The sequence below is a fragment of the Pempheris klunzingeri genome, chromosome 9, assembly GCF_042242105.1.
Source record: "Pempheris klunzingeri isolate RE-2024b chromosome 9, fPemKlu1.hap1, whole genome shotgun sequence".
Taxonomy (NCBI): domain Eukaryota; kingdom Metazoa; phylum Chordata; class Actinopteri; order Acropomatiformes; family Pempheridae; genus Pempheris; species Pempheris klunzingeri.
The window spans coordinates 12,568,426-12,590,497 of record NC_092020.1 but is presented as its reverse complement, the minus strand read 5'-3'; the positions used below and the strand labels follow the sequence as shown (position 1 = coordinate 12,590,497).

The window sequence follows — 22,072 nt, the reverse complement described above, 5'->3', positions numbered from 1 at the left end:
TTGTGCAATTGGGCTTCCAAGTAAAGCTTCAAACAATAAGCTCTGGGGCATCCGTCACTAGAATGGTATGTGGGAAATGAGCGCCCTCTACTGTAATATTAAGGTAAGCTCACCTGGAAAAGCAAATTACCTAAAAATGCAGTTTTCCTCAGTGCCATTCTGCCTCCATTCTGACTCCTCTTTTTCCCTTCCTAGTGTAGTGTGTCCTTTCGACATATATATGTAACATATGTATGTTTTGTTTTTTTTTTGTTTGTTTTTTCAGATTGCGTCAAAGTCTGACATACTGTAGCTTGTATATGCGTCCATTTCATGTCAAAAACTGTTATGGACACATTACCGCACTGCAAGACACATTTGTGCATCACAATGAACACGAGCACTTCACTTTATTTTCAGCCGATCCTGTATACACCATCCTGCTGCCATCAATATTCACTAGCACACAAAATCCACCTCTGAAAACAGTCCTCAAAGCTTACATGGTTTGAGTAGCATTTGTGAAAGACTACAGTGTTGAGCTGCTTTAGGAAATAACTTGGCCTTTTTTATACCAATGAAGATAAGCAGAAAAGTTGGAAATACTGAGACCAACTAACACAGTATTATTTTGGTCTTTTCATGGGATTTATCAACAGCAACAGATACACAATATTGCCAGCTTTCTAGAAAATCCTCCATTCAACACTATTCTTTTAGCAGCAAAGTGTAATCAAGTACGAAATGTAAAAGTATCCATCATGAAGAATGTTCAGAGCACTGATGTTTTAACATTTAAGTAGTGTTTTAAAGCTGTTGTTGGTTCAGGTGGCATCTATCTTAGGTTAATAAATCTATAGGAATGCATCATATTAATAAATGCAGCGTGTTTTGTAAAAAGTACAATATTTACATCTGAAGTCATATGGAGAAAAAGCATTAAATCATATCATATACTATATACTGTATAAACTAAACTAAACTGGAAATACTTCAGTGATCTACAATTGCTTTAAAACTCAACAGTTTTGTACAGTACTCAGCTTTCAGATTCTGGTACAAACACTATTAGGTTTTCTTTCCTTCCTTGTTGTACTCTATTCTTTCATATTCCTGCCACCTTGTACATGTGTGTGCTCTCTCTCTCTCTCACACACACACACACACACACACATTCACTTGACTTTTCCAAGTTTTCCAAGGGTATGGGGGTTTTGGTGGTGGGGGTGGGGTGTCTGAGTGTGCTCATTGTGTTACATAATTGATGCTCCATATTACCTTACAGCCCTAGCTGTGTTACAAACAAAGCTTGCTCATTAACTATTCACTGGATGATTTTGAACAGAAAAATGATTCTGGGGATCCAGAGCGTACGCTGACACTCAGTGACGCTCAGCCGCAGGCATCTGATTTCACAGTAGTGAATAAGACATGTGCTGTCTCCACTGGTCATATTTTAAATTGACAGCAGATCCCCTCCAATATACTCAGTGGTCAGATGATGAAGTACCTGTATATCAAAGCCATGACTGATGGGGATGGTAATAAGATGCAACATGCTAACAATAGAGAAGGTAAGGATTGTATAGGAAGTAGTAAAAATGGATGTAGAGTTGTGGGCAGCAGAAAACAATAATTTAACAAACAACAAATAATCGTCATATCTAATGTCCTTTCCATTAAGTTCTCAGCATTGCCTACATTGTATACATTGTCAGAGTCTGGCACATTATGTTTTTTTTTTATGTTAAAGATAAAGACCAAAGAATGTAATAATATATATAGGACACTACACTTACTACGTACATTTTGTTTATCATGAAATCACTATAATCTGTATTGTTATTATGAATAAAGAAATAATGTCCACATATGCTTCAACTTAAATGATGTTTATAAAACACAAAATAGTCCCTTTGACATTTTCTTTGACCAAAAAAAGTTAATTGAGTCAAATATTAAAAAAAACAAAAACTGCAGCACCACTGCTCGGTCATGGTGCCTTGCCCATGATGAGGATGCTCATGAGGAAAACCATGATGAAGAAGATCCACATGAAGAATCTGTCCATCACCTTAGCGATCTTCTTCCATTCTGCCACTTTAGCACATGTGGCCCTCTGCTCACGGAAGCAGTTGGCGATATACTCAACATTACGCACCACCTTAGTGTCCACACCAGGGAAGCCACTGCCATGGGTACAGAACACACAGGGGCCAAAGGTTACAGTGGGGCCTTGAGGTGGAGACTTTTTGTCTTCAGGGCAGCAGGGAAGCTTTTGGTTGTCAGGATAGCCGGGAACCTTCTGGTCTTCTTTACAGCAGTCACCTGTGGGAACCTTCCCATTGGAGCCTTCATATTTCACAGGAGCAAAGCTGGAAAGGCGGCTATTCTCCTCTCTGGTGATGTGGTGCTGGGCTTTCACTCTGGGATGGTGTTGCGGCTTGGGGGTCTGAGGTCTGGGGTATTTGTGACTCTGCCAGTCCTGTCGGCTACCGTGGCTGCCTGATTTACCATTCACATGAATGTAGGGGCTGAGGTGCTGGTGATGGTTGTCATCCTGGGGGTGAGATGACGAAGAAGAGGAGGAGGTAGAAGCACAGTTCTCGCCCACCTCATAAACAAAGAAAATCTTGGACATGTAGTCAATGATGAGGACTTTTGCCCATTGGGGGACTGGTTTGGCCTCTGCACCACAGAAGTGGATGTTCATGATGAAGATGGTAAGAGAAGTGGACGCTGTGACCATGGTCATAGTGGCAATGTAGTACTTCCCTGTGTAATGAACAGGAGAGAGATGTGCTGTTAGAACTGACAAACAGAGAGGCACCTATCTTACCTATCTTTTGTCTTTTTGTATCTCTGTATCACCTGCAACCAGAGCCATGGTTTTGGCCAGAGATTCCACTCAAATAACAAGCCTTGGAAGTAAATCTGTGAAGCTGGCTCAGTATTGCTTTGAGCTAAATTTAACATCAGCATGCAAACATCACAATGACAATATTGATGTTTAGCAGGTAGGCTAGTATTTACTATGTTCATCGTGTTTCAGCATGCTAACATTTGTTTATTAGCACTAAAATTAAACATAAAGTACAGAGTATTACATATTTATGATGCCATACTTAAGTTACAATCAATGATCCTAAGGAGGGGATTTCACTCAAAACCACAAATGTTAACCTCATGGTAGCATTAGAGGAGAAGTCAAGGAATAATTAAGGCACTAAAATACAACACCTGGGCATCATGAACGTCCATACAAAGTTTCATGGAAATACATCCAATGGTTGATGAGAGATTTTAGTCTGAACAAAAGTAGTGGACCAACAGACCGACATTGCCACCCTAGTAGCATGGCTAAAAACACTAATACAGTCAGGATTACAAGCCACTATAACAATTATGTGACAGTCACATAAGAACACATACATACTGACTTCCTGAACCACCACAGTCTTACCTATTAGGGGTACACTCTCAGATGGAGGCATGCTCTCAGCCACCATTAGCTGGAACACAGTGAGAGCCAGAAGAACTGTCACGCCAAGGGAAACCTTCTCCCCAGAGTCTGCAGGCAGGTAGAAACCCAGAGGAGCCAAGAAGGATATGAGGAAGCAGGGGAGGAGGAGGTTGAAGATGTAGAAGGAGGAGCGGCGCTGCAGGAGCACTGTATAGGTGATGTCTGGATATGGGTCAGAACAACAGCCGTACATGATTACATTCTTGGTGGCCGGCATCCCGTGGCACTCCCACTCCACGTTTTCCACAAAGTCTGACAGGTCGCCGCTGTCCATCCCCATAATGATGTCCACCTGGAATTAGGGTAATGGATGAGTTGGTGTACAAGAGGCACACAACCAACTGTACCCACTCATAATGTCAGACAAGACAAATTCAGTAAATGTATGGAGTGTAAGTGTGTCTGATCTCTTCTTCAAGATGGCCTGCCTCAGTTACCTCCTAGTCTGTATCATTTAACTAAATCAGCTGGCCTAATAGATTTAGGTGGCCCACATCATCATCCTAAAAAGGTGGATAAACTGAAATGAAGTGTTTTTTTCCTGCATTACATGTAACAAGTGAGTGCGACCGCCATGCTTCTCTACAAACCTGGTTTCCATTGTAGGTCCAGGAGCCAAAAGTCAGGTTACATTCCTGGCTGTCAAAGGGGAAGTAGGAGACATCCACCACACAGGAGCTCTTGGTGATAGCGGGGGCATCCCAGGTTATCTCTCCATTGTAGCGCAGTCTCACGTTGGTGTCAAGCGGTCCTGAGAAGTCATCGTCAGCTCTGATGGAGGAGAAGCAGTGGGCAAAATTGACTAGTCATATTTCCTATTTTGGTTAGATGGTGATGAGTTGTGGTATACTCTGAAGTTAGCATGCGACCTGCAGGTTGTTGCTAGTGTTTTTTTGTTTGTATATTGTATGTTGTATCCTTTTCGTATGAAGTTACTGGTGTGTTAGACACTCCATTACACAATAATATGAGCCATAAAAACTGCACTTAACAAGTTCAACATTTCAGACTACAGACTCAGAAATTACATTTTTTGTCCAGGACTCCATAATACCCTAATAAACTGGTAAGTTAGTATAAATCACCATAACGTATTTGTTCATTATACACTGTTGCCCATAAAGTTGGAATAAAATGTTTTTTACCTCTTCTCATGAAATGATTGTGACAATGTGATTTATTCTTGATGAATAAAGTGTATATCTTCTCAACTTTATTGATCAAACTCTTCCAAACATATCACAGTGAAACTTAAACCACAATTAACCTTTGCAAACTGTGTATTCAGGCTTTAACAAAATTGGGGGTATTGAACAATTATTCCAACTTTATGGGCAACAGTGTATATTACATGATTAGGGCTTCATTAATACAGACTTTTTATAATATTATTATAAATTATATTACATATTCCATGACATAATATATAAAACTGGCATACCAACATAGTTCATGTGTAACATTGTATGAATTCTGACAATGGCTTATACATATTTTATGAACATATTAAGGTATGGTTTACAATAAAAATGTTCGTTCAAATACTGAATATTTGTAATAAATGTTTTGGCTGATATTTTTTCTATTTGAATCTTTTAATGCATTCAAATTGCACTCAATGCACTTTGTTGGCTTAAGAACTTTGTAGCACTGTAGACGTAAAGAGTCATCTAACTCAAGAAGATTATTATTGTAAGATTAGAACTATAATTTCACAATTATAGAGATTAATCCATGGACCCTTGAGTAATGTTAGTAAGGCTGTGGAAGTATTTAACTCCCAAGGGTGAATGTGTGTAATTATGCATCTGGCTGCGATTACTCTTTTAAGATGATGTTGCGGTAATACAGTGTTCTTAACCTATTGCAATGAGAGTTTGATGAAATGTCAACATAGGGCCCTATGAAACAGAAAGATCACAGAATTATAGTGTGTGTGTGTGTGTGTGTGACCTACTAGCGTACTTGTTATAGAGGACGAGGTCGGGCCTCCACACCAGGCTGCTGGGGATGTGGATCACCTCCAGTCCATCGTAGTCCTCCTTATTCCACCTCAGGTACGCATCATACCATGTCTGCCTGATCCACAGGTAGGCAATCAGCACCTGGTTCCTCTCATCCTTCACACACACAGAGACAGAGAGAGTCAGAGTCACACAAATGAGAACAGACACATACATACCTACAGTACATACACACAATGGATGAATACCAACAGCAGCTTGAAGAGGGATCCTCTTGGTCTCCTTCTCATTTCTCTGTTGCTCATTAACTCCCTATGAGGGCAGACACGCTTCAGATTATCGCAACAGCTGAAATCCAGACCTGTCTGTCAATATCAGGTGAATGAGCTGAATCCCTGTATAACGGGGGTGGTTTTGATATCGTTGCCAGAGCTTCACTGAAGCACCGAACCGAAGAAAAACATCAACACTTTCTGTAATAGGACACTCCAACATAAACACACAGGAAACCTGGTATACTACGGAAGGTTGCACTCAGTAGGAGAGCTGTATTATATGGTATATACACTTCAACCACACACACCCAAACACATGTGCACAACACAAATGCTAATTCAATGCGGGCTGACACAGCAGTGAACCTGAACAGCAACCTGAGCCAGCTGAGTAACAGTAGGCACAGCCAGTACAGCAGGAGGTCTATCATCCATACACACCAGCACCTATATTTTGACTTCTGCCTTTGCAATGTTGAAAATGCATTGATAAAGGTTAATTTTGCAAAGATTGCACAAAGACTGAGAACTGTAAGTTACACCACAGATACGCTGAATCTAGAAACAAAATTAAACTTTATCAGGGCTCTCAGTCCGGCATTTATATTGAAAGCACCAGTGCACTGTGACTAATTGATCGACCAAGAAATCTTATGTTGACTATTGATTTTTTTATGGTGCTGTAATGAAGAATGCGCTCTTAGTAATTACTGAAAGTAGCCACATATCAGGCATCAAAGCAATGTTCAAAATGCCTCTTGGTCTTTAATGACAACTTTGTGTGCATGATGGATTCATCTGCAGAGGTATTATAACATTGGAGAGATACTTTTACAGACCTTTCAGTTAAATGAAATATGAGATATGGTAAATCTTGATCACTAAAATCTTATAATAATATACAGTACATATAGTGAACATTAAAGAATGTAGATGTCGCACATGAGTTAGTACCCACCATGTCTTTGATTTGAGAGAGGGTGATCTGTAAGGTGACGTTCAGGGCTCTGTCTGTGTCCTCCACAGGCCGCAGGGCGCTGGAATAATTCTCCATCAAATCATTCAGGAGCTTGTGGGCATAGTGACCCTGAGCTGAGTGAGCCACTGGAGGGGGAAAGTATTTTTTAGGTCTTATGTACCAGCACTTCTAAGATAATTCTGTGGTCTGGATGTGTCACCACTATGAAGACCATGAAAAACTCTCATGCTTAAACAATATTTCTGTTAATTCATTTTATCATTAATTCACACCTGCCTACCACAATATTATGCTTTATTTTATTTCTATATTTTAACTTGATGTCTTATGTCTGAGTTTGTCATTTTTACTTTTACTTGCATGCATTTCTTTTTCATACATAATAGTTTGAGCTTTGTAGGAGGGACACTGAGATTTAATTGCCAATGACTACTTCACTATAACTGTGCACATGACAAAACTTAAATGCCTTAAATGCAATGTGATGACTTGGTAATTTTATATGAAAAACTACTGTAGGAATAATCATTGCGCTTTTATTCACATCCTTGGTAAATCATTAAGAAGGTTTAGGTCATTAACAAGTTAACAAGTTTTTACTTTCATAAGATTCTTTAGATTGTTTGGATAATTTGAAAGTCATATACAAAATTTTGCATCAACGTAACTGCTCATTGCTTGAGTGGCACACTGACTTGTGCATAATAATGCACAGAGCAAAGTGTTTAACATTGATAAACTTCGGGCACCTCTTTGTAACTCTTAACCTCATTAACAACAGCACAGACATGTTTTATCTTAATGCAAGTGTGGGCGTCTGACTCACCTTCAGGAAGCAGCATCACCAAACAGATCATGGGAATCATCTTTGGCATTTATTAATACATCCAAGAAGAAATAAAAGGTAACTGCGACCAACAACCTAATGATCCTTTGGTTTCATCCTCCAACGGGACTACATGATGCCCGTTCAACCCCAATTGAACTCAGCTGCAGATAGCAGAGCACCGTTTCATCTGCTCGTCCTCGTGGTCAGGCCAGCTCTTACTGCTTGGCAGGGGAGACAGCCTGTCTGCTGACTGAGACATGGAACAAAACTCCGGCTATCACATAGCAGCTGCAGACCAAGAGAAACAGGATGCCCACGAATCATCGCCTCACCACACACTGGGCTATCACCTGTCAATCAAAGGCCTGCAGCCAGGTGGGCTGGAGGTCTGCTCCTACATTAAAAGTTAACAAATAAAAAGTTTTTATTTGAAGTTAAACCACTAATCTGACTGTGAATCTTCTTTGTGGTTGTTGTTGAAGATATTGATGCACTATAGTAAGTAAAGGCCGGTCAGAGAAAAACACCAAGGTGGGAGCACCAGTAGTAGGCACAGTAATTTTCATCAAAATAACTATTAACATTGATATAATACGTCTATATATACACTGTAGGGATTTTAGAGCTTTATTTTGAATATGGTAACTTGCATTGGTCACATTATTTCTGACATTTTATAGACTGAAGACGGTTATACTGGTTAATTGTTTTTCAGGATGGGTTGAAATCTGTCACTGTGGCCTTAGTTAGATTTAATTGTACCAATAAACATACAACATTTCATTGCTGTGAGTAAATTCTCTCTGAGCCCTCCAGTGAAGTTGTTAAAATGACTCCTTACTGAGAGGTCATAATGGACATAACACATGAAATACATGTTTTGGACTTGATGGTATGTGGCCTTCTTGTAGACATATATATTATAATCATCCATGGCAGGAGGGCTTATAGATTCATTCAAGAACTGGCTAAACATAACAAAAAAAATAGTGAAAGGAGTGCTGAGGGACTTATCTTCAATTATTGGTTTATACTGGAAATACTGACCCACAACAGTGCCATAAAAATCTCCACTTATAAAACCACATAAAAGTGAATTTCATTTAGTTCCCCCATAATAAAATTTTAAAAGAGGCCAGTAAAACCTCACTGTTACATCACTGACACGAAGATTATTAATGGCAATATTATGGGGGTCATCTTTATTTTCTTACAGTCTTTAATGCATCCAATCAGCAAAATTGATCTATGGTGGCGTGGCTGGAACAAAGTGTATCCAAAGAAGCATGCTGTGGTGAAGTCAGTAGTATGGAACCTTCAACACTTTAATAATGCAACTAGGTAATTTATGATTATCTCAGTGCCACTAGATAAGCTAGGAAGCATGCTCTTTATGTATTCAGCCCTGGATAGCAGTCCTCTGCTCTGGGAGGCTTGGAGGAGTTCCAGATGGTAGATGTACTAGGGATCATCCAGCATCCAGTGGAAAGATACAAAATGAGCTATTGTCACCTGGGATGGCTGGGAAACCTGAGGCTGTGCAGCAGGTGCATCGCAACATCGTAGTATTGTCACTGAGGTCCTTCGATGGATCCACATGACATCCTGCTGTTGATAAGCAGACATAAACACATCAGTGGCAGCTCGTCTCCCCTTCGTGCAAGTATGCAGGCTGAAATGTGATGTTCAGATTATTGCCAGGGTTTCTTGGAGAGGTTCAGGATGGCACAACATGCTACCAAACAGGCCATCTGTTGTTGTGCTCATTCTCAGTGTGCCTACTATGAGCAAGGTGATCTGAACATTACGATAAACGCTTATATCACTTCCTTGTTGAAATGCACTAAAAAAAAAAAAAAGTTTGCTCAACCACTAACCTTATGCAATACAGCAATACTACTGTACAAGTCCGAAGTACTAGTGCACAGACTCCTATTATGCATAACCCATTTGCTTGTTCTTCTGCATGCACATTCTTCATTTAAATTGGCTTGCTTGCTCCATTCTTTTTTTTTTTACTGGCAATCTAATTCCCTGTAGGTTTGATTTCTGTTGAGCTTGTAAATTTAGAGCCTCACCCTAGTTTTTATTCAAATGTATGCACAGCCAAACAATCTGGATCCTAAACACCATCAAGCATTAAAGGTTTTCCTGTTAATCAATATTGTGACTGAGATTAAACTCATAAGAAACTGATTTACTGGGGGGGAGAAATTATTCCAGTTGAAAAATAATACTGCAAAGATGCATCACAGAAAGGCCAGAGCGTGGATTAATTTACACAGACTTTAATATCTTTATTTACAGATGAATCATTTTGACATATTTATCCATTGGCGTCGCTAAGATGATGCAATATTTTCAAACTCATTTTGAACTATTTCCATCCCGACATGTGACAGGTTGTGTCATGGCTGAACATGTTTTTTTGTTTTGTTTTCTCTCAGTTTAAAAACAAGAATCCAAATGTATTCCTGCAGAAGGCCAAAACCAAATAAAATGTTTAAAAATGTGGGGAAAAGAGACAGAAGTAAGCGGTGTCAGGAACAGGTGTGGGGATGGACGCTGGGGTTTACTGCAGGAGCTCTGGGTTTCGTCAGACAGGTGGAAGAGGGCTGGGGAAATGAGTGTGGCCACTGTGTGAACACCTAAGTGACACTTTATAAGCTGGTTTCCTGAACAGGGAATAAGCCTTGTCCTATTCTGTGCCCAAATAACTCAATGTTTTCCCACCAGGTGCACTACATTTACTTTATTTTAATGTGGAAAAAGTGAAAAAAAAAATGTATTAACTTTAAAGCCTCTTCAAAAAATCCCAGCGGCGGAACAAGATAATGATTTAAATGAGTCAATTTCAATTTACCACTAATTTCAGAGTACACTATACCACAATAGAGTTCCCCCAAAAAAACTGTTTATTGTACAAGGATGAGTGAGTGAAGGTACTGACGCTACCGGCCTAAAAATGTGGTTAGTGCAGGACTCGGCTCACTCCCGGTTTAGAAACCCAGTCCAAAAGTGTGTAAAAATCCAAAAGAGCCTCCTAGAATGGCTTGGCTGTCTCCTACAAAAGGTTTTCGCAAATGAAAGCAAATGCACTGCATAGGCAAGGATAAGCCGCTGACAGCCGCTTCTTGGACACAGCCAGGAAAGCTGGGAGACTTGGTGGGCGTGGGCGGGGTCTTAAGTCTGACATTTGCTTCAAAAGGGGGCGAGATGTGGTTGAACTTCTGATTGTAGCGCTGAGTGGAATGTTGAATGAACTTAAAGAAATCTCACAGAGCGACTGATTGGAGTGTGGTACAGCAGAGGTGATGGGGGAGGGAGGGGATGCCACAGACGGGGAATAAAGGGGGTGGGGGGGTTGGAGAAGAGTGTGGAGGTGAGGAGTCGACTGTGAAACAGAGGATGCAACAGGGGGAAAGACGCCTTGAGACAGCGGGAATTGGGGGGAGAAAAGGTGTGTATGTGTGAGGAGGGGACATCGGTATCGAGAGGAAGATGAAGAGGGTGTCAAGATTCAGTTACTGAGCAGTAGCTCTGTTGCTGTCTCCACGTCCCAGGATTTCGACGACAACGCCACTATTACTGCATTCTGGGAAGAAAAACAAAAAACATTCAGAAGCCGTTCAGTTTTATTCAACAGCAGGGGAGCAAAAAAAAAAGATAGAGAAATACTCACTTTTTCAAAGCCCATGGCACAGAGTTTGTCTATTTTGCGTGTGTACTCCGGACTGGAGACGGGAGCGCCTGCATAGACATGAGACCAGAGCCTCGCTGTCTGTTTGAACATCTCTGGGTTCTGCTTGTACTGTGTGATGAACAAATGTGAGAAAATAAACAGTAAGTTTGTTTGTAAGGGGTTCAGTGTACAACAGTCAACCACTGAAACATTGCGCTTTTCTATTTAGTTTACATCCCCAAGCACATATGCGCCTATAAGCAGAACAGCAGTGCACTTATTCTCCATCTACACTATTTTGTATGTGTGACTCCACAACAGGTTGCCAATAAAATAATTCTCAGCAAGATTTTAAGCCGCTGAGACATTCAGAGACAGAGACAAGTAGAGCTGCAGTCTGCCAGACACTCATTTCTGCCCAACGGCCCAAGATTCTGCTCCTGTGCTGTGTTTGCATTTTTGAAATGTAATGCAGGTGTAGAGTTTTGATCATCATAAACTGTTGGAGTATTTAAAGTGTTATGTAAAGAAAGGAATTTATACTTTGACTCAGCATACCTTAATTAAAAATGGTCAATATTCAGTATAACAATTGCAATAACCAAATATTATTAATGTCCATCTGGATAGCCTTGGGTATCTGCTCCATATTGAGCCTCTGTTTAACATTTCAAAATTTTCTGCATTTAAAAACATTGCAGTACAGCTACCAAAAAAAAGCCATCTTATACTGTACTAAATCTTATCCAACCTTATTTCCCTCCTTCGCGTAAGTTTCATTGGGATGTGGGTTGGTAAGCAGTAGATGAGTGTTACTACACTGGGGATTGGTGATAGTATGTAGGTGTTATAATGTGTTCAGTAGAGTAGGGCAAACAGCTCACTGCCTACAAATGATATTTCAAAACAGTCTCACTTTACTAGCACTCCACTGAATATTGCTTCACGTGCAACAATTAGCTGGTGTGCAGAACAGCAGAAAGCACGATGCCTCCGCTTATATAAATTTAAGGCAACAATCCAGGGTTATAAAACAGGTGGACATAACTATCCAAACAAAGAAAATTAACTTGTCATGACGATTAAGTGTTTAGTAATGAGGGTCTGAGGGACATCATATTTATATCAACAGTTAAGACTTTGAAATGTATAATTTAGTATGTGTACAGTACACAACTGTGTGCCAGGCAGATGCCACAAATGCCACAGTAAGTTTCAAAATCGTTTTGAAAAATTGACCTTACAGCCTTTTTCGGTATGGATAGTAGTGCTTACGGAAGGTATTTACACGCTCATAAATTTTGAGCAGCAATCATTAGCAGTGCGTATATGATCCAATCAGGTGGAGGAATTCACTGTTCTGTTTCATTAGAACAGGTTAATACAGAGAATTACATTTACAGGACAACTCTTTATATCCTTATGAGAATGAGTTATGAGAATTATTGTTCCTGAAACACACAATAAGTTATCAAAATAAGAAATATTGGCATCTCAGCTGATTGTAACTGAAGCTTTTATAAGCAGAAGACACTTGATCTATACATCAACAAACCTCCCTTCTATCTAGTATCATATGACAATAAATACAACACATACATATGTTGCTCTCCTTGAGATATTTGAAATGCTTATCCACAGTAAATTTGTTAAACAAAGGTCAAAACGTTAATACACATGCACACCCACCTGATTAGCTACCACTGCGTCCTGTGGATCATCTGGTTCTGCGGCTGCCAACAAGGCTTGTAATGACAGAAGGACCGTCCTCAGTGTCATAGCTGCTGCCCTGAAACAACATACTGACTGTTTAGTGCAACGCAAAAATAACGCCAATTGTCTATGTTTTATTTTATATAAATAAAGAGGATATGCATATTAGGGACATCTGCACAATTTCAAAGTTGTAATTAAAAGTTGTTGTAGTAAAAAAAAGTGGACTATGTTGTTAACTAAGTGTTGACAGGGGTGGGCAGAAATGGCTACTGTCTTACACGACTACTAAAGTATTTTTCACGATGGATGAAAAATGTTAGGAATGCAAGAGCACATTCACTCACCACTGGTCTTTGAGGATGTCCAGACATATTGCACCTGTAACTGAGCTGATGTTTGGATGCCAGATCTTCGTGATGAACCGCACCTGAGAGATTAAATGAAAAGGGAAAAAAAAAGAAAATCATTTGCGGATTAGGAAAGTAATGGAAATCTTCTTAAGCCAATATCCACGAGGAAAGGGATGGTTATCAGTAACAATAACAGCTCTACCTTGGGTGGATTGAATGGATACGTCTCTGGAATTTTAATTTCTAGTTGATATCTACCCCCTGGAAGAAATTAGAGGAATCACAGTTATTCAAAAATCATGACAGTAACGTTTAAAGTCGACAATAAAAGCCTGACTATTGGGTTACATAAATGAGGATGAAATATCTCTTTGAAAAGATTGTTGGTGGAGTCTTCTCAAAAGGCTTTCAGTGAACACCCAAGTCACCTACTGATATTGTTTGTCCATGCATACAGGTTAGCAGACAGCAGTGTGTCTCCATGAGCCCCTCACCTTCATATGGTGTGTCAGGTGGCCCTGCTATCTCCCCTTTAAGTTCTGTGAAGTTCTCATCCACCAGATCCACCTTTATCTGGTTTTTGCTCGTCTGGAGGGGCGAAAAGGTAAAGGAGCATTTTAGCTTCAGCAGGCAGGCAGGCTGCACAGTGTTGAGTTAAGCTAGCTTGCTGTCAAACTAAAACCTGCCAATGCAGCAAAAGTTGACACCCCCATCCCCAACACGGCGTTAGCCAAAGTTGCCCTCAACTTGTTGCACACATCTTACGGACCTACATATATACAGGCTGTGTATAAGGCTCTCTGATGTAAGTTAAGACGAATCTATGCAGCATGTAGGGGATCATATGTGAGCAAACCTTTAGTACTACACGCGGATCACACAGATGTATCTTTGCTAACACCGCTAGCTTGGTTGCCATAGAAGTCATGATACATTAGCAAAATGTGCTTGATTTCACTTCTCTCTGTTAATGCTTTCATAAGCTGATAAAAGTGCTAGCTAACAACTCTAACTTCCCCACGGCGGCATATTAAGCAGCTAGCTTTGTGTGTGTGTGTGTGTGTGTGTGTGTGTGTGTGTGTGTGTGTGTGTGTGTGTGTGTGTGAGTGAGTGAGTGAGTGAGTGAGTGAGTGTGTGAGTGTGTGAGTGTGCGAGTGTGCGAGTGTGCGAGGAGCCGGACGCACAGCCGTGTCTGACACAGTTAGCTCCAGCTAGCAGCTCGGTGATTAGGAAGCTGACAGCTGAGCCATCGGTCAGATTCAGCCCCGTAGCCAAAGAAAGGAAAAACAGGAAAGCTGTAACATTATCCGGCAAACATGACAACCAACCTCTTCGCTCTTGAGCACCTCCTTGAATTCCCGTTTTATCCTCTGAACTGCGATGTTGGCCATGGTTCCCCCGTGTTCCCGTCCGGTTGGGGCCTCGCCGCCGTCCGACCTGACTAACGTTAGCTAGCTTGCTCTGCCCACAGCAGCTCTGCACTTTTTTGGATACAACCTCAAAAATAACAGCTGCAACGTTGTTGACGGTGAGCGCCGTCAGTCCCGGTTATCAGCGTGATGGTGTAATTCGTTAAAACAGCTCAGCGTGTGTGTATCATCTCAAATGTGTAACAACACAATGGTTGGTGGTACTGAAAACATTTTAATACCAAACTGCATGCAGTCTGGAGGAGAGGGGGTCATGTGATCTGTATTGCCATCCTGAACGCCTTCTCCTATTGGCTGATCTGTTCACGATGAATAATGAATTATTATTATTATCATTTATTATTGTTGTAATTTAAAAAAATACAATCATAGGATTTCCGGCGGTGTGCTGCATACTCAATAACAAGGTCAATGTGCCATTTTAGATCACTTTTTGATGCAAAATAAAAGTGATCTCAGACCATTTCTGAGCAGTAAAGATGGTTTCACACAATAACTAGAAGATTAGTGCCGTGGCATGATTTGTTGTTAGTGAACGCTCTAAGATGAACTTAGGCGACACTGTTCTGACATGGATATCATGGGTTATATGGTTTTGAAGACAGGTATGGACAAAGATAAGTCAATAGAAAATTCCTCACTCTTGAGGGACAGAAAAGCCCTCAGAGAAACACACAATTAACACACAGCCTACTGATTCAAAGTGATTCAGAGTGAGAGGCACTCATCCAGATGTGTTACATGCTTAGCTGTACTAATTAGCTGTAACTAATGTAAGCTGAGCCTCTGGCAACAATCATGACAACATCTGAAATGCAAAGTTATCTTTCAGTGATCCACAGTCACAAAAAAAAATCCCTGTACCCTGCCATGCAGCATACACTGCACGTTTGGGTATTCTTCCCATTCAATAACAAAAGACGGATTCATGTTTCACATTGTTTCATCAGAACTGCAAACTTCAACACTAGGGGGCATCATTGTCATATGGAGACTCACACAGACTGAGAGTCAACAGTATGTCCCCTGTTTTAATATTATATAGAACATCATATCAAAGTAAAACTTTAGTCTGATCTGCACAATATAATCATCAGTGACTGACATTATTACTACATTACACTCATAGAATTAAGATAAGATAAGATCAACTTTATTGATCCCGAAGGAAATTACTTTGCCAGAGTACAGTACAAAGTTGACGCAACAATAAAAACGTTAAATACAATTGAATTGAATTGAAATACTTTCACCATAATGGGGGTCTTCGGTAAGGTGAGCAATTATGTGAAGCACTTCTTCTCCTTTAGAGTGAACCATGGAGCTCAAATGTCACAATTATCAACATTGGTAATCTATTATCCTTATATAAATAACTCTGTAAAGTGATGGAGACATTTCCCTTGACAGCGAGTGTTGGTGAACTGATCACACATTTGTCACAAAACACAGATATAGCTATTATTAGACACCACACAATTATAGATCCCTGCTCTTCTCTGTCAAAGAGCCACTACCTGCTCCGCCTTACTGAGTCAATGTCTCAACATTGAGCACTTTACAGTTGGACATGAGCATACAGGAACTCCTTCCCTTCTTCTCCTTCTGTTCATCCTCTTCATCCTCCCTCTGCCTCTTGTTTGTTTTTTCTTGGTGAAGACAACGAAGACGACAAGCGCTGCCAACATAACAGCTGTTATAAGTAGGCAGCCCCCAAAGACGAGCATCGCTTTGTTCTTGAACATCCATGCACACACAGAGCAAGGTTCATGCAGCCCACTAAACCTGCAGGCCTGCATTGTGTTATCCTCAGGGAAACCGCCCTGAGTGATGATTTCTCTGTAGACAGCAATGGAGGCTTTGGCTTTGGATTGATGGTGGGTTGAGGTGAAGAGGCCAAACTGGGGGGCGTGTCGATCTTGCAGTTTCCATATGTAGAAGCCCTGCAGGTTGACTCCATCTAACTGGTGAGCTGAAGAAAAATAGAAGAAAAGAGAAAAGAGAAATGTGAGGTAAGAACCAATCATCGACTCTCCAATTTCTCCTCCATTTTGAGCAATATGGAAAACCCAGACATACTGTGTTTCATCATCAACCAAACATTAAGAATATGTGCCCATGTTAGAAAGCAGCATGCGAGCAAATACAGGCAAACTTACAGCCATAATGGGCAAAGTATGAACATGACACTGATCTGATCCGTCACTGTGTTGTTTTTCTCTCACTTACTCTCTCTTTTTATTATCTTCCTGGGTTTTATAGTAGGAGGCAATATAGTCATAAAACCTGCATTGCCTGTGGAGTTATAACTTTGTCTAAACATCCTTTGAATAAATCTATTTTGTATCCACCAAAAAATGATGATACAAAATCAGATCGGAGAGGAGAGGAACTGCATGTCCCACCTTTAAAGGCTTCCTGCAGATAACTTCTGAGAAAATGCTGCCTGAGTTTGTCCTCCACAAGAGCCTGATCATCAACCCCGCTGGCTGTGATGATGATAGGCAGAGCCCCTCCATACCTCTGGCTCACCCAGTTCAGGATCTTCCGCAGGCCCCAGGGTACAAGAGCCTGCCCCATACTGGAAGAGGGCCAGGTGGGATCAGAAAGGGTCAGACAGCCATGATCAGGGGGTTGTTTCTCCTGAGAATTGACCAGTGTGTTGAGATATGGAGAGACCAAATGGGTGGTAAAATGGTTCAGTGCAATGAAACTCAGTGCGCCTCTCAGTTCCTCCCTCTCAGTCTTAGTAAAGTTAGGGAGATGGGTTCCAGTGAGGCCCATGACTTCAGTTCTCTCCTCCAGGTATGCCTTCATTTCTTGTGGATAGTCCCCTTGGCTACGCTTCTCCTCATACATAGTCCCAAGCAATGGGTCTAAGAAGCGACCAAGTTCAAACAAAAGGAATCTCTGTGCTGCTGCCGCATGTGAATCCAGGAAGGGGTTTGCAGGTTCAACCCAGTCAGCATGTAATGCGAGTGATACCAGTGCTCTCTCTTGACGAAAGTGTTCCCTTTCATACAGCCTCCAGGCTTTTGCATGAGCCAGGAGAAGGTTATGAGCTGCCTGATGCTTCTCTTCCCCACTTGAATACACATCTACCAGTCTGTTTGGCTCATTGATGGTGATCCAATATCGAACCCAGGGCCCCAGCTCCTGGTAGCACAATGCTGCATATTCCTGAAAGGCCTCCACAGTGCTGTAGTTAAGCCAACTACCAGAAGCATGCAGCAGCCTAGGCAAACCCAGATTTGGAGCTCTGTGAGTGGGGTAGTAGAGAGTAACGACAGCCTCCAGGTCCAGCTTCTTGAGCTCGGTCAGGACACAGCGGTAGTACCTTGTAGATGAAACAAAGATGAGAAACAGGATTATGGAACCAGAAGTTAATATGTGTTTGCACAAAGACAGTTAGACATCTAAAATCTTTGGTGTGGATCAGGTTATGTTATAGTTTTGAATTGAAATTAATCAAATTGCATTTGGTAAGGCTGAAACAGTGACCGTCCATGTTTCTTTTTTTGTGTGTTTTTACCTCAGAGCTTCATTGTTCACATTAGAGAGGTCTCCTTGGGGTAAAATCAGAGACCAGTTCAGAGCAAAACGGTAGTGAGATGCACCAGTGGACTCGAACAGCCGTAGATGACCAAGGATGGACAAGTAGTCGGTGCACTGGGCTTGTCTGGTGTGGATCCTCACTCCTGGGACAGGACGCAATGATCCATCTCCTGTCAGATTCCAGCTGTACAAATGGGGGTCAGTAAACTGTGGTGAGAAAGGGTAGAAGTGGACCTACAGTAACAAAAAAAAGATGAAAGAATATCAGAGTGAATATAGCCATTAATTGTTAATTATCTTTAATCTTTAATTTTTTTTCTAATCATTCAAAATTACTCTTTTCATATTTTCTCTCTTCTTACCTGTAAAGCGGAGTCAGCAACACCCCAGTGAAATCTGCAGGGGAAACGGCCTTTGATCTCTCTGGAGGTTTCATCACTGGGGAAACCATTGTCAGCGACAACACGCTTGTAGTACTGAGCAGTGGTCTTTGGGGTCCTGTTTCGGTTCGGTTGGCTAAAGTCGATGTAGAAAAGGCCTCGTCTAATAGTGAAGCCATAATTCCACTCAAATCCATCCACCAATGACCAGGTGGAGTAGCCAAACACCTGCACACCATCAAACTTGATAGCTGCAACACACAAAACACAGCAAAAAAATGGATGGAAAGGATAACTTTTATTTTTTCTGCCTTAATTAGATCATTCATTATATACTCTTGTCACTTCTCCTCTTACCTTGCAGGACCTGGTTGATAAACCTCTTCATCAGGTAAATAGCCACTGTGTCCTCCTTTCCCACACTAGCTTCAGAAAACCAGCCTCCCTCAGCCACCAGCACCCTCGGGTCCCCATACTCCAGCTTTATCCAGCCCAGTACGCGCCTCAGGTCTGGAACCACAGTCTGCCCATACTGAACCAGGCCCCGGCCAAGACGGAGGTTGTTTGGCCCGAAGGACAGAGCAAAGAAGTCAGCTGTTGTCTGCACCCAAAGCTTCTCCTCATGAGAGAATGCAGGCATGAGAGTCCCATGCTTGATTTTTAAGGAGACAGGGTAGTCCCCATCGCCAAAGATGGGATTGGCAAACCAGCCAAGGACAGCCTCTATTGACTGCTGGCAAAGCTCAACATTAGCAGCAGTGGCTTGGCCTCTTTGAGGCTCAACCCAGTGGGATCCCAAAACAATGGATACTTTACCCTTCTGAGCTGGACGGAAGTGGGTGTCATAGGTGTGCCATGCTTTGGCGTGTGCCTGGAAATCAGAGCAGACACATTATTATAATACACTGTATTGTAGTCTTCAACACAATATCACAATAGGCCTTTCTCACAGAAGACACGTTGACACTGCCACAGCCATCTTTAATATAATTTGTAACACACACAACTTTTGTTTTTTCGTAGTATGACAAGTCAATATATCTGCAGTGACAAAAGCCTTTTCGCCCTTTTAAAACACTTGCAAAACTTTAAAGCTCCCACAGAATGCACAATCTTCAGGATTTGTTGTTTTAAGGACAGAGGAACATCCATTAATTTGAAACACACACCTGGATCCAAATGGGCATTGAATGACAGTGTGAGATAATCATGTAATAGATTCATATTCATTTGAGTACTTAAAATGCTGTAGCTGTTTGAGTTGGGTGGTTCAAAGTTGTAAATAGTTGTAAACAAATGTGACTAAAGACTTAACTTTCTTGGTAGAGGTAATAGGACTAACATGAAAACTAAAAACTTCAGAGAATTAGTATTTGCTCATGCTATCCGTGCTAGACTGCACACATACAAGTGATTATTAATGAGGCATATCTCCATGACTTCCTGTCACACACTGTTTCTCTACAGCACAAAAGTGCTGATGTGGTGGACTTTGACCCCAATGTCTCTTTAAGTGTCCTGTTTACTGATCACAAACCCCTCAAAATAACACATGAACAACTGGCCATAAGAGAGATAAAATAAAAGTGAGCATCAAGACTTGGCTGCACCTCTTATATGTTACAAAGCAATAAATCAAACGTCAGAGTCTTTATTGATTTGATTGCAACAAAATATCAGAGCACTTGTGCTTGTTTTACTGCCTTGTGACCTCAAAATCATTTGGAGGACGCAAACATTCATTTACCATCATAAACTGATAACTGCAGCAGTTCAAAGTCTACAGACGGTCTGTATCATTCTCCAGGCAGAGTACACACTATATTTATCTACATACTCACATTAATCACTTGACCCTGTCTGACTTACTCTGATCAGATTGTGGGCCACAATGAGAGATGCTGCAGGACCCCCTGTTTCTCCTGGAGCATGCACACCTGTCCCATACCCCTGTACAGCCACCAGGTATGGATTATGCATTGTGAGCCAATACCTAACACGGCTCCCAAACGTGTGGAAACAAAATGCAGCATACTCCTCAAACACTCCCACCAGTGTGTCATTTTTCCAGCCTCCATAGCGCTCCTGCAGGACTTTTGGCAGGTCCCAGTGATACAGAGTGACGATGGGTTCAATTTTCTTTTCCAGGAGCCTCTGTATGAGACGGCTGTAATGCTCCACAGCAGCTGCATTGGGCTGACCTCTGGCATTGCCATCAGGAAAAAGTCTAGCCCAGCAGAGAGAGAAAGAGTATGATTTTACATCTAGATACTCCAGCGCTTCCACATCTTCTTCCCAGCGGGTGTAGCTGTCACTAGCTACATTGGCCGTCTCGGCCAAATTATCACTGACAGTAGAGTGAGTGAAATGGTCCCAGATGGATTGGCCTTTGCCATCCAGATCCCAGGCTCCCTCTGTCTGGAAGGCAGATGTCCCCGAACCCCAAAGGAATCCTGAAGGGAAGGTGTCATGAAGGAAATTCTGGTCTTTGATGATGGGGTCATGATTGAGCTGCTGCCAGATCTTCCTGCCGTTCCCAAGAGAACAGGCTGCCTTGTTCCAGCCGCACACCAACAACAGGAGGAAGAGTAAGAGGCTCTGAAGTGTGGGAGGCGAAGGATGGTTGAGCATACTGAAGGAGTCTACCTCATTTCAGAGATCCACTTAAATGGGGGTAGCTGGTGTCAGTCAGACCATTTAATCTGTTGAGTATCGTAAATTTTCTTGAGAAAAACAATAGATCCATGATGGTGGATGGCGAAGGAGAATGATCACAGCCAGGAGAGAGTAACATCTGAAGCTGCAAAGTATTGTATCTGTCTGAGAACCTGCTCAGACTTCCCTATCTTGTGCTCCCTCTCAGCCCCTCCCAATCACATAGTGTTCACACATACAAAGGTTGACTCATATCCACACACACACTTGCATTTTTTTTTTTTTTTGAAGTTTCCGGTGAATTAGTCTCACCTGTACTTCACCTGTTGATCGTCCTTCAATTATATCACAAAATTTAAAAAAAGACCCCATAGAAGAGAGGATGAACACTTTGGAAGATATTAATGAGCTACTCTTGCAAGGACACACACACACACACACATACACACCTTGACATACTGCTCTTGCTGGAAAAAAAAGGTTCGTGTCAATAATTAGCTTGTACTCTGATCTTAGCTCCATGACCAAGAAGTAGTTCACATTGTGGTCTATCTGTTTCCAACAAACACATACAGATTTTTTGTCCTGTATTTTTCCAACATGAATTCACATGTTCAGCACACACCAAGGACATTTATTGAAAGAAAGGAAGGATAATACAATGTAGTGCAGAGTGAAACTGAAAAAAAAACAGGCTATATTCTGTTGTCTTATGGCCAGAGGCTGCTAAGCAGATCTTCAGTAATCTTCCAAGA

At 41.4% G+C, this 22,072-nt stretch overlaps 3 protein-coding genes across 3 annotated transcripts; all 3 read right to left on the bottom strand.

Annotated features, from left to right (window-relative positions):
* Window positions 1–1,972: 1,972 nt before the first annotated feature.
* LOC139207392 (neuronal acetylcholine receptor subunit alpha-9-II) lies at window positions 1,973–7,595 on the bottom strand. Its single transcript, XM_070837099.1, has 6 exons — window positions 7,547–7,595; window positions 6,700–6,845; window positions 5,468–5,622; window positions 4,093–4,273; window positions 3,443–3,794; window positions 1,973–2,754 (listed from the first exon to the last, which is right to left on the bottom strand). The coding sequence occupies exons 1-6, from the start codon at window positions 7,593–7,595 to the stop codon at window positions 1,973–1,975; spliced, it is 1,665 nt and encodes a 554-aa protein (XP_070693200.1).
* Window positions 7,596–9,821: 2,226 nt separating this feature from the next.
* On the bottom strand, window positions 9,822–14,946 carry ube2ka (ubiquitin-conjugating enzyme E2Ka (UBC1 homolog, yeast)). Its single transcript, XM_070836655.1, has 7 exons — window positions 14,626–14,946; window positions 13,792–13,885; window positions 13,500–13,558; window positions 13,292–13,374; window positions 12,921–13,020; window positions 11,232–11,360; window positions 9,822–11,144 (listed from the first exon to the last, which is right to left on the bottom strand). Exons 1-7 carry the CDS (start codon window positions 14,686–14,688, stop codon window positions 11,070–11,072), a joined length of 603 nt encoding a protein of 200 aa, XP_070692756.1. The 5' UTR covers window positions 14,689–14,946; the 3' UTR covers window positions 9,822–11,069.
* A 918-nt stretch (window positions 14,947–15,864) lies between these two features.
* klb (klotho beta) lies at window positions 15,865–21,495 on the bottom strand. The gene is made up of 6 exons (XM_070837200.1): window positions 20,532–21,495; window positions 19,020–19,533; window positions 18,645–18,913; window positions 18,260–18,516; window positions 17,133–18,064; window positions 15,865–16,699 (listed from the first exon to the last, which is right to left on the bottom strand). Exons 1-6 carry the CDS (start codon window positions 21,291–21,293, stop codon window positions 16,263–16,265), a joined length of 3,171 nt encoding a protein of 1,056 aa, XP_070693301.1. The 5' UTR covers window positions 21,294–21,495; the 3' UTR covers window positions 15,865–16,262.
* Between the last annotated feature and the right edge of the window lie 577 nt (window positions 21,496–22,072).

Bases quoted from the DNA above. Each gene is read 5' to 3' on its own strand.
- LOC139207392 (XM_070837099.1), bottom strand. From the start codon at position 7,595: ATGCCAAAGATGATTCCCATGATCTGTTTGGTGATGCTGCTTCCTGAA. The intron at 5,623-6,699 runs GTGGGTACTAAC...GTGTGTGTGAAG, and splicing joins TCTCTCAAATCAAAGACATG to GATGAGAGGAACCAGGTGCT. The intron at 4,274-5,467 runs GTACGCTAGTAG...CTCCTCCATCAG, and splicing joins GACCTCGTCCTCTATAACAA to AGCTGACGATGACTTCTCAG.
- klb (XM_070837200.1), bottom strand. From the start codon at position 21,293: ATGCTCAACCATCCTTCGCCTCCCACACTTCAGAGCCTCTTACTCTTC. The intron at 19,534-20,531 runs GTAAGTCAGACA...TCTGATTTCCAG, and splicing joins TGGCCCACAATCTGATCAGA to GCACACGCCAAAGCATGGCA. The intron at 18,517-18,644 runs GTAAGAAGAGAG...TTGTTACTGTAG, and splicing joins TTGCTGACTCCGCTTTACAG to GTCCACTTCTACCCTTTCTC.
- ube2ka (XM_070836655.1), bottom strand. From the start codon at position 14,688: ATGGCCAACATCGCAGTTCAGAGGATAAAACGGGAATTCAAGGAGGTG. The intron at 13,559-13,791 runs GTGAGGGGCTCA...AATTTCTTCCAG, and splicing joins ACCTGACACACCATATGAAG to GGGGTAGATATCAACTAGAA. The intron at 13,375-13,499 runs GTAGAGCTGTTA...TTAATCTCTCAG, and splicing joins ATCCATTCAATCCACCCAAG to GTGCGGTTCATCACGAAGAT.